Source organism: Quercus suber, unplaced genomic scaffold, assembly GCF_002906115.3.
Source record: "Quercus suber isolate HL8 unplaced genomic scaffold, Cork oak 2.0 scaffold_198, whole genome shotgun sequence".
Lineage (NCBI taxonomy): Eukaryota > Viridiplantae > Streptophyta > Magnoliopsida > Fagales > Fagaceae > Quercus > Quercus suber.
The window spans coordinates 89,527-102,190 of NW_027069656.1; the positions used below are offsets into that span (position 1 = coordinate 89,527).

General features: G+C 33.6%; 1 protein-coding gene across 1 annotated transcript; it reads right to left on the reverse strand.

Moving 5' to 3' along the window:
- Nucleotides 1-2,385: 2,385 nt before the first annotated feature.
- LOC112001047 (zinc finger protein ZAT5) lies at nucleotides 2,386-4,608 on the reverse strand. Its single transcript, XM_065779091.1, has 2 exons — nucleotides 3,621-4,608; nucleotides 2,386-3,448 (listed from the first exon to the last, which is right to left on the reverse strand). Exons 1-2 carry the CDS (start codon nucleotides 4,222-4,224, stop codon nucleotides 2,565-2,567), a joined length of 1,488 nt encoding a protein of 495 aa, XP_065635163.1. The 5' UTR covers nucleotides 4,225-4,608; the 3' UTR covers nucleotides 2,386-2,564.
- Between the last annotated feature and the right edge of the window lie 8,056 nt (nucleotides 4,609-12,664).

The window sequence follows — 12,664 nt, forward strand, 5'->3', positions numbered from 1 at the left end:
ATTTAGGCCATTCCGAAATCCTTTACTCTCTCTCTCTCTCTCTCTCTCTCTCTCTCTCTCTCAACACCAACTTATTCTTCAATTATTCTTCTTATTTTCCCCAATCCCCCCTTCATTTTCTCTCCCCTTTGTAATTGAGGTGTGAAAAATATGGTATATGTGAAGCTAAACTAGCAATTAGATCTACCAACTTTAGCTATATATGAAATTTAAAAAAAAAAAAAAACAATATTCTTTATCATAAAATGACGGTGTTAATAAATTTTATTATTTAATTTTGAATTAATATATTATAAATTTAATAAATAATTGGATATACATATTTTACATTACTAATATAAATATATTATTGTATATATAGCAACAATCCTAAAACGGTATACCGGAGTATATAGATACATAAATATTTGTTCCAATAGACAAATCGAAATAGGATTGACAACATTTCTTACACCCTCTACCACACCCATAAACATTAAGGCACAAAGGCAAACTCAAACTAAACACCATAGCCTATTCATTGTGAAACACATATAGATCCCTAAATCACAAATCCACCATCTTACCACAACAAAATCATTACCGCCTGAAGAAAAGAGAGGGATCGACCTCATGGACTTTTGTTCAAAACATAGAATCATGAAAGCCATAGTTGACGGTGGTGGTGGTGAGTGATGACAAACGACAATAAGAGGAGTGGAGCCCAAGCTTGGTCCGATTCGAAGGGAAAGATGGAAACAAAGATTGAGGGACCAATAATTTCATTGACAAAGTTGTTGATGGCGGTGACGAGATTGAAATTAAAAAAGCTTAGCCAACTTGACGTTAAATGGTAAAAATTCTAATTTGTATAACTTTGAGTGTGACATTAATGTCAGTGGTAAGATCGTCATTTTTCTTATTCATGCATAATCTATCCAAATTCCAACTTATAAAAAATTTAAATAGGTGGAATTTGAAACGATGGTTTCACAATCTAATCATTTTGAATTTTCTATGTGAATATCAAATTTCTCATCCAAACCGGAGGATAATAAAACAAAAAAAAAAAGGACAGCGGGTTGATATAGGATTGGATAATTGGCAATTGCATGCAGGGTTATTAAAAAAAAGGGTAAAATGTATAGTGTGCAACGCTTTACAAGACTACAACCTCCCTAGCATAAACTATCCTGGTATAATGGTATATGCTTTAATTGGTTGAGTGGCCGCACTGCCCACTGGCTCAGCGAGAAAAAAGCCCTTCTCAAACTAACGACAACATTAAATGAAACCGTTTCGGGAGCTTTGATTAGAGAGGTGTTTTTTTTTTTTTTTTTTTTTTAGGGGCTTGTTTTAGGCACTGTAACCACCACCCATGTGCTAATGTCAATGACACCTTCTTCTCTCTCCCACGAATTTGGATGTCTCACGCAAAGTCCTCACATGTGTCTGTTTTCAAGACCCCCACCAAATGTGCACAACTCAAACACTTAAATTATTTTTTGATTAAACTCCTCATCAATCATCATTGTTAGAAAGTGAAAGAGCAAGACAAAACAACTAGGTATAAGGTTCTTAATTTTGTCCTCTCTGATCTTCTTACCATGAATTCTGCCGTTATTTCCAACTTTATGATAAGTACACGTTCTTGGATTTTTTTTTGGATAAATAATAATCACTAGTCCAATGGGTAATCTATTAAAATTTTGGCTTAGATCCGATTATAACATGGAAATCTTATCTCAAATATGCAAACTAAAAAAAGTTAGGATGGCTATAATTGGCAATGCAGGACACATACAAAGAACCATTCTCTTTAGAAGATAAACATAGCTGTTATGATAAGGCTAAGAACTGAAAGTGATATCAGGTGCACCATACCAACAATAAAGAGGAAAACTTGGTAGGAGTGCCAGATATTATAGCCTATATATTAGTGCTTGCAATGATTATAATCACGTCACATGTGATAAATTGAAAAGTATAATCACAAGAAATAAATCTCATATGAATTTAGTACACACAGGCAGTAATACTAATTTAATTAGAGGTTTTAATATACGATTTAAGGCTGTCTGTACCTTGTGGAATATATATCACTTTCCAATTAAATATATAGTTGAATCCATAAAAGAAGGGCAACTAATAGTTCGCTACTGGCATTGCTTGCCTTCATTTTTTTTTTTTCGTCGGTTTAATGAAACAGACAGATATAGACAACTCTTTAAGCTTTCTTGCAAACGAAACAATGGAACCTAATCTACCACTTTCGGTGGTGGCAATAAACATCTTCCCTTCTTTGCTCTCCTTATACTCTCTCTCTCTCTCTCACTTGCTTCTCACACTAGTAAAGGAACAAGTGCCATAGTTAACACAACAAGTAATAGTTAATTTAAAAATAAATAAAAAAGTAATAGACTTTGTGTGAACCATGAATTTCCACATGAACACACAAGCCATTTGCCCAAAGAATTGAATTTCAACTATATTTCATGAACAGACATCAAAAGAATTTAAAAGAATGAACAATTAATTATGAACAACATGGGTAAAAGTAATGTCAATAATTCACTAGCTGCACTTTAGTAATGGCAATCCACCAAAGAAGAGGCCGAGAAGACGAGGACTCGTTCTTTCGACATGAATGAAAACTTGGAATCGGATCTTTGATCATCTTCTGGGGCTGGAAGATTAAGATCCAATTGTACAATATCGTTTCTTTGTTTCTTGGCTTCAAGAGACTGATCAGGACTACTTGCTCCCACACTCATGGTTGTTGCAGTTGGAGTAATAAACGTTCTATGCCGCCTCATATGTCCCCCTAAGGCTTGGCCAGACGAGAACTCAGTGCCACATATCGAACACTCATGAACCTTAGCTTTGTTATTATTACTATTACACTGAACCCTATTAGCTGTTTGCAATGAAAGGGTTGTGCTAGCAGTACTGTTAAATCGATGATCATCTTCTTCATCCACAACCAAAACCAATTTCTTCTCTTCTGTATTAGCCTTAAGCTTCTTGTGACTGGCTCTGTGTCCACCGAGCGCTTGGAACGAAGGGAAGCACCGATCACAAGTCTTGCACTGGAACGCATGTGACCCGGCTGCTGCTGCTGCTTTACCACTATTTGTTGTAGCCACAGGCTCTGATGATGAGACTTTTCGGCTTTGTCCTTGAGCCAGAAGAATCAAACAATTGGCCATGTCCTCCTCTTCTTCTGTACTTTCTGCGAATTCAACTGAGGTGGTAGGAGAAGCCACAGCACGTTCAAGTCCACCAGAATAATCGTAAATTCTTACACCACCAGTACTACTACCCTCACCACCACCACTAGATGAGGTCGTAGCCATAGTTAGCCTAAGTGGGGATGGTAGCCTTTGGCGCTTGGTACGTTTGCCTTTGATTATTTGTGTGTGATCCTTGTACCCCATCACTTCTTCTTGAGCTTCCATCATCATCTTTATCTATCAGCACCTTAATTTTCTGACACAGAGAGAGAGAGAGAAAAAGATAAGTGAAAGAGGGTGATGTAGGAAGCAAAAGCTAGAGAGTGGGAGTTAATATAGTGAATGGTGAGAGAGAGAGAGAGAGAGAGAGAGAGAGAGAGAGAGAGGATTTCAAGTTGAGTGTGCCACATATCGAACACTCATGAACCTTAGCTTTGTTATTATTACTATTACACTGAACCCTATTAGCTGTTTGCAATGAAAGGGTTGTGCTAGCAGTACTGTTAAATCGATGATCATCTTCTTCATCCACAACCAAAACCAATTTCTTCTCTTCTGTATTAGCCTTAAGCTTCTTGTGACTGGCTCTGTGTCCACCGAGCGCTTGGAACGAAGGGAAGCACCGATCACAAGTCTTGCACTGGAACGCATGTGACCCGGCTGCTGCTGCTGCTTTACCACTATTTGTTGTAGCCACAGGCTCTGATGATGAGACTTTTCGGCTTTGTCCTTGAGCCAGAAGAATCAAACAATTGGCCATGTCCTCTTCTTCTGTACTTTCTGCGAATTCAACTGAGGTGGTAGGAGAAGCCACAGCACGTTCAAGTCCACCAGAATAATCGTAAATTCTTACACCACCAGTACTACTACCCTCACCACCACCACTAGATGAGGTCGTAGCCATAGTTAGCCTAAGTGGGGATGGTAGCCTTTGGCGCTTGGTACGTTTGCCTTTGATTATTTGTGTGTGATCCTTGTACCCCATCACTTCTTCTTGAGCTTCCATCATCATCTTTATCTATCAGCACCTTAATTTTCTGACACAGAGAGAGAGAGAGAAAAAGATAAGTGAAAGAGGGTGATGTAGGAAGCAAAAGCTAGAGAGTGGGAGTTAATATAGTGAGTGGTGAGAGAGAGAGAGAGAGAGAGAGAGGATTTCAAGTTGAGCAAAAAGCAGACCCCGTGAACAGTAACCGTGAATTTGCTTTGCCAGTCTTGCGTTTCCAACCTTGGGAAGTTATATATAGGCATAAAATACAGGTGTGCATAGGAGAGAGAGAGAGAGAGAGAGAGAGAGAGAGATGCAATGTGAGTATGAGGAGGCGAGGAAACGAGTAAGATTCGGTTGGCTTTGAAGCAAACCCATTACTTTTACCCAACGATTCCTTTCTGGAGGATTGGTTTGCAAGCCTGGAACCACAGAATTTGCGCTTCTCCTACCCTTTTTATTTTTTATTTTTTATTTTTTTGCTTTTATTGTTTGTGTTTTTTTGTGTGTTAATTTTGTTTAAACTATAGTTTGCTTCTAACTGTACCGTTTTTTTTAACTAATTAACCAATTTAATAATCACACCCCCAAGAGTTGCAAATTGTTGGTGAAGATCTTTGTGATTCGTAGGAAGGGATTTCATTTCATTTATATATATAATATTGTGTATTAAAGGATTGACGTAATTAAGGGTGGTGCGCTAGCCACTTAATCAAAGAGTTCATGTGCAGTTGACCCACTCACTTCATATTATGCACTGATATCAGTTCTTACGTACTAGATGGACAATAATAACCCAAAAATCACGCCGGCTATATCAACCAATCATTTGATCATATCTTTATGCTCTTTATTACTAATCAATCATTTGGGGTTGGCACAAAATTATAACACTTTACCTAGCTAGGACAACCCAGAGAGCAGCTGAATTATTCGCATAAAGTTTGATTCTTAAACAATAATAAAAAGAATAGATATAGCCTTAATAAATAAAAAATGTTATGCCTACAATATTTTTATAATACTTTCGCAATAAATTTTAAGTGACATGTTGTTATTAATGGCTCCTAGTGGGTAAAAAAGTAATTTTAATAATTAGTTTAAATTAAAATCAATAACAATTTATCACTTGTGATTTTTTGTAAAATCTTATAAAAATGATGAGATCGTAACACTTCTTAAAAAAAAAAAATACATAAAGGGTTAATTTTCCAAGATAGATTTTTTAATCATTAATGAAAGAAGCTAACAGTGGCTATACTATATAGCACTCAAATCGATATCTTGGATTGGATAGATCGGGGAGAAGGTAATAATTTAATATAGCTTAGATTAATGTATGTGACTCATTGTTCATTATTTTGTATCAATTCAATTGACTTTACTTCAACATAAATTATTTTAAAATCTTCACAAAACATGCATGTCGTATAATTAAGTACCGTAACCAGTGACTTTTATGGTTGTAAACTTGTAATGAAGTTTCCTGTATCTCAATAATTGGCAAGTATTCTCCGAATGCTAACGTGATAATAGCAACAAAAAAAAAAAGGCATCTAATAAAATAAGATGACATAAACATAAAAAGTCATATTAGAATTTTTTTTTTTTTTTAATTTGGTGGAATAGGATTCTTACATTTTTCAAGTGAAATAGAGTAAGTATACTTCACGGTTAATTAAGTTTTTATTTTCCTTGTATCTAGCAGAGTATTAGGCTACATACTTACACATAATTTATTTTTAAAGATAGTTGAGGGTAGAGGAATTTAAACATTAGATGTCTCCATTGAAAATATTAGAAGATGTCAACAAATTAAATATAAACCATTATATAATTGGAGAATATCCATTTCCAAATGAGGGTAGAAAATTTTCATCTCTCTCTTCTTCTTTTCTTTGTATAGACTGAACCTTCAATGGGTTTGTGGATTTCATTACTTTAAATTGGCAGTCCAAATATAATCTTTCATGTCTTATAAAAATAAAAATAAATAAAAAATCTAATTAAGAAATGTGGGTACTTGTTAGCTTAACTGATGAAGTTTTTTTTTTTTTTTTTTAAAGGCTAATGAAGTTTCTTATCATCAAATAAAAGATCTAGATTAAATTTAAACTCTATCAACACCAAAAATAATTGGTATCTTTCTTGGCCTAATACTAAACAAAAATCATCATATAGTGAACATTATAGGTTGAAATCATATATATACATACACACATACTACTTAATTAAGAAATTTATCACATTCAACGCTAAGAAACCTAACTATAGCAATAACTTATAGAAGCTTAATTAAAATTTTAATGATACCGTTTTTGGGATTTTATTTTATTCTTTTATTTTTTATTTTTAACTTCTTATCTAAAGGTTGGCCATAAACAACCTAATATAGATGGAGAAATTGACATGTAGGTATTGATGCCCTGTTTTGTTTACCAAACGGTCCAACATATTTAGCATAAATGACACCATATATATTAGCAATAAAATAAGAATTGCCTTTTAGTTGGTAAGTTTACTAGCTCAACTAGCATTAATTACCCTCTCAAAAAAAAAAAAAAACTAGCATTAATTAATTACTTTATTTAAGCAAAAGGATAAAATATTAAGAAATAAATAAGAATTCAATTTTTTTAAAAGAGATGGGATTTCTGATAGCAGGTTCATTCAGGGTTATCCAAAACCAAGCTAGCTAGGGCAATAATAGTAGCCGTGTCATCTTGCTAAACGAGATGACTCACTATAAGAGAATATAAACTAATTCATACATCAATAAAAAAAATTCCTGGACGGTGATCATATTAGAAGGGTTTCCTCTTGGTATAAGGTAGAGTATGTGTGTGAAGCAAAAGTAAGAGAGATCGAGTGGGTTATGCAAGGTGAAGATTCTTGGCGTAAGGAATTAACAGGGAAGGGGTTGTGAGGGGCACGTAACAGCCAAAGCCAGCATCAGCAGTAGCTAGCTAGTGACACAAAGTAAAGCATCAAATTCAATTTTTATACCTTTTTTATTATGGTGGATTTGGTTGGTGTGTAATAACACGTCTATCCTCTTGCTTCTTCTTGTACTCTCCTTAACTCTTCTGCTACTACTTGCGCATACCTTTCGTATCTTCAAACATGTCCATGCTATATATATATATAAAATAAACCTATTTTCTATGAATTATTTATATAGCAATATTGGGGTAGATTGAGATATATAATTTGCACTCACTAAAAATGAAAAATATTATTTCACACTCATTGATATATACCTCGTAATTTGTACACATACAATATCCGTATTTCAGTATCCATATTTTTTAAGAATGCCCACATTTAACACAACACTTGTTATGTGTAAAAAGTGTATATTAGTGAGTGAGATAATCAAATTAATCAATGCCCTACCAAAAAGTACTCTTCTTATTTTATAAGAATGAAATTGCTTAAGAATGCTTCGTGATAAATATACTAAAATAAATGCAGAAACGGAAGTATAAAATAAAAATCTAGTAACAAAATGAATTGCGTAGTTTAGTCTAGTGACTTATATATACAGATGAAACTCTTAAAGGTTATATCTTATAATAAAAGCGAAGTACAGATCTTATGTTACAAATAAATTCAACATGGGTAGTTATATCCTAAATATATATGTGTGTATATATATATGAATATTTATAATAGACTAAATTTGAGACTAACTATATATACTAACTTATAGGATAAGTTATAACTTGGCAGGTATTCGTACACAGTAGAATTGGGTTTGAGAGTTAATAACTTGGGCTTATAGATCGATCTCTAATACTATCTATCTTTTTAAAACATTTTCAATTTATACATTGTATCTTTATAAGTGATAATAGTGTATTACAACTTTATTTTCTTCACCTCCCGTATTTTGCAATCTATACATATGATTTAATTATTTCCAAACAATTGTGGATTTGGTGGAACGTAAATCGATGGTAGTACGCAGTGGTGCAGGACTAAGATCGTGTAAGAGAATACGAGTAATAATTTCAACATTCAAAGTTCCAACGACAATGTATTGAGCTTTAATTCTAGCTACTTATTATTATATTTCCAAAAGGAACAATAGTTGGCTTGGAGTGGGAATCAGTGCTCTGAACCTCTTTGCTCGTTGCTATAGCCTATAGTATTATTTTATTCAGTAGTTTACCCTTTGACAACGAAGTTTTTGGACAATAAGCAGATTGTCTTCAAGATTATGATACCGTAAAATCCTATATTTTTAGTCCTTTTGCTTCCAGAAGTAAAGAAAACGCATCCCTTCTGTCTCTATAATAAGATAGGTTTAGGTGGTCACGACTCACATGCAGCATGAGAGAGCTTTTATTGATTTATTAAAGCCCTAATTTGCCATCCAATGAATGATACAAAGTACCTAAATAATGCCATTACTCTACTGACTATCCCCCACGAAAATGCCAACCCGGCGACTCTATAACTAAAATGGTCCTGCTCTCTCACCCTTTGAAAATTGATACACTTCACGTCTACTGTTGTTGCATTCTACTCGTGTGGTTTAAGACAGGACAAGCACTCAGCTTCCTTTATATTCCACCGAGACATAATATTTTAGAGTAGTGTTTATTATAAACGCTCTTTTATACACACATTTTTATACACATATTAAAAAATAATTGAAATTGTAATCTGAAATTATATGTACTGTGTAATAATTGTTATTATATATTTTATACCATTTTGCATTGAGTCTGTTTTGCTTTATGAGCTTTTAATTATGTATTTTGTAGCACAACTAACACTTTTTTATGTTTATAATTAATGTTTTCAAGGTTAAAATTTTTCCATTATAACTATTGAATTTTAAAAATAAAAATATGCTTTCCTTTCATTTGAATGCAAAGAAGAAAGGAGGGGGAAAAAAAGACTAAACTATTGGGTTAAAGAACATTAATTTCATCTTTTGTTGAACTACTTGGAGTGATGGAGATTTGGTTACACATGCAAGTGGTAGTAGTGATATTTTTTCAGTAGCAGCTTTGGAAGGTACAACTAAAACACACATAGATGGAGACGAATTACCGACAACATGGAAAGATAAGGACTTGATGCTGACTCCACCAAACATTAATGCTGCTTAGTCATTTCACTTTTCCATCTCTGTATTTAGTGACCAAGAAAAAGGAGAAACAAAGAAAAGCTAGGATCATCTGAGGGCACCACAGAAGAAAGGGGTGTGCTTGATACACATTCGAAGGAAGACAGAATTTAAAAAGGTAAGCTTACCTCGATATTGGGAACAAATCTGGCAAACAGGTCGGGTCAAGTTAATCAAGTTTGGGTCAAAAGCGAGTCATCCTAAATAATTTGTTAGATTGATCGGGTTAATAAGGGAAGAGAGTTAAGGAAAAGAAACGACATAAATGGTAAGTTTTTTTAAAAAAAAGTTATTAATTGTTGTGATTATGGTATTAAAAAAACATATATGTTATCATTTTATACTTGGAGAAGGTGATGCATGACATCATTTTGTGCATCCTCTAGTTTGAGGATTTAACTTTTATAATAGATAATAGATAGATTTTAGGAACTTCTATGTTCCCACAACCAGCATGTACTCTTCTAGCATTGTTCCTAGTAACCTTAATATTGGCTTCTCTTGTTTTGTTTCATGCAACTTCCCTTCCATTGTAAAATATAGGAAGATCAGTTTTAAAGAAAGCAAAATAGTGGGTTCTAGTTAACCCAACAGGTAAAATTTTATATCGTTGAAGAAAAGATCTAAGATTTGATCCTAACCTACACTAAAACTAATTGGTGTTTTGGTTTGAGTTAAAGAACAATCATTAAAAGCGGACGTTATATGTTAAAACTATTTTTCATAAATAAAAGTTAAAAAAAAAAAAAAAACCCATATTTTTTTTTTTTTTTTGAGAGAGAAAGAGTTTTAACCTAAGGCGTATATGGTGTCTACTCCTGGCGATAACTCTTTATCATCAAATTAAGACACCATTATTGTATGCATCCTCTAATTTAAAAATTAAACTTTTATAATAAGTAATAGATAGATTGAATTGGTTGTCACAACTTTATTTTATTTGGACATAATACAACTATCATATATTAAGAAGATTATAAGCAAGCTAATTGTTGCGTATATTAGAGGCATGGAATTTGTATTTACTATTTATGATTATTGAAGATTTTTCATTGAATTGATGATTGTAGGATCACAATTTGTAGCCCAAGTCTTAAAAATATGGGATATAGGCCCAATGAGCTCAGTACAATAAATTTGTAGAGAATGGGTGAAAGAGTTGGGCCTTTTGTAGATTTGACAATAGCTAATAGAGATTTAAAAGATGAACAAACAAGAAAGACACGTAAAACTGAGTGAAATGATTGTCTGAGGAGATAGATTTATGGATTAAACCGATAGAACTGAGTGCTAATATAGTTTTTAGTGCTACAGCAGTTCTTTTCTCTTTTTCTCTCTTCTTTTTCTGCCCCCCATCTCATGGGAGATCTTTCACCTTATGTAGTTCCTTTCAGACCACTTTGATCTTACACTTGTTAATCATCTAGGCCTTTACTTGAGTGCATGTCCCATCAAACATCCTTTTTGGCTTTTGGTGAGTTGTGATAACTGAAATTACACTATTCAGGGGTCTTCTCCACATAAATGCAGCCAGAAAAGTTGCTACAGTGCATTTAATGCGGTGGCAGCAACTTTTCCTTTAGATATTTCTGAGTTCCTATCGCCTTTGTACATGCCTGGATCTCATCCTTATCATTGAAACTTCCTAGATAGTCACCTAAATTGCCCCAAATACAGATTTGATCAATATTCATTGTATCCGAGAAGGAGCTCATCCTCGGACTATATTCCTCCATTCTTTCCTTATGCGACTTTTAACTTTGGTGTCTCTTCCAATCATTTACTCATCCTCGGACATGCACATGTTCTCAAATAAGGCCCAAGGCCCAATATACAAATTTGGGTTCTTACCCCTACAATGACTATTCAGTTTTTTTTTTTTTAAATGTAACTGTTGATAGGTTGTAGTCTCTTAAATTGTTTTATTGTTGATTCGATCTCTTTTGCAACTTGTGGTTTAGTCTTAATTGTTCTTTGAATAATTCGTGTGTCTTTCTTTAAGCTGCATGGAATGAGTTGCCACGATCGATGGGTGCTGACTATAAGTATAAGGTGGAATAAAAGGGCAACAGCCAACATATATGAACGAAAAGTTCTTGTAAATTGTAATAATTTGTTAAAGGGATTTGAGTGGCATTAAAAAATTGACACATGTAGTAACTAAATTGAGAAAAGATTATTATTATTTTTTAGAAACAAATTGAGAAAATATTTAGGTGTCAAGTAGAACATGCGTATATATGTGATTAGCTAAAACAAACACACACACACACACATATATATATAAAATAAATAAATAAAAGCTAAAACATGGGTGTGACTGGGACATGCACTATTGTATTGCCATTCTCTCAAGTGCTTACACAGTTACACATTTGGTAACTTGGGCCGAACTTGGCTTGGTACTGGACCCAATATCTTTCCCCTTGGGCCAAGCATTACTTGGTGAGAATTGTGCAGCTATACAATAAGTCTATAGTACAAGGCAATACTTCTAGGCGGAATTCGCTGACAATAAATCTGGGAGCGTTGATGGAACCTGTATGGGCCAGTATGGCTAAGGATGTTTTTTGGTTCAGTGTAAATACTGGGACATAAATAGTTATTTTTTGGTATCATATATATAAATTGACTAATCTAAACTTTGATTTTATTTATAATACCTTTTACGTTTTCGTAGTGATATACAGGTGGTATGATATAACCACTTGAAAGGACCTCTTTTGGAATTTCGCCCATCAATTAACTTTGGATAGCATGCATAGATGCTGATAGGAACATCCTTTACTTGAGAATTAACGGGATATCACAATCTGTCCTGAAATCTGAAAGAATTTGGGTATCCAAAAATAAAATTTTAATGAGTTTAAACATACGTTAATTAACTATTTTTAGAAATATTTTATAAAAAAATTATCAAAAAAGTTAATAAGTTTTTCGTTTTTCATATTAAAATTTTTTTAAATAGTTTATTAATATATACTCTAAAATTATACGTTAGCAAAACCCAATTTTTATTGCAAGGATTTGCATGCAAAGTCATTGTGATTCTAGAAAGTTGACCCTTTCAGTCGCACTAGAGGACAATAAATGGGCTACTACTGCAGTACTTGAAAACAAAAGGATTTCCATGTCTGTTTTCTTCTGTATATAGTTAATACTTAATAGTGATGGGATGTGATCATGAAGGCATTTTTGTTTCTTGAAGCTCTATAATAAGAATAAGCAACAAGATGAGCTGTTTGTGTACATGCATGTTTGGGCTTGGGCTTCTCTAAATGACCAATGTGATTCTGTGAATGCAGGGTTTAGTGCCCCTAAAAG

Coding starts and splice junctions, on each gene's coding strand:
- LOC112001047 (XM_065779091.1), bottom strand. CDS start 4,224: ATGATGATGGAAGCTCAAGAAGAAGTGATGGGGTACAAGGATCACACA. Junction 3,449..3,620: donor GGTTCATGAGTGTTCGATAT/GTGGCACACTCA, acceptor GGTGCTGATAGA/TAAAGATGATGATGGAAGCT.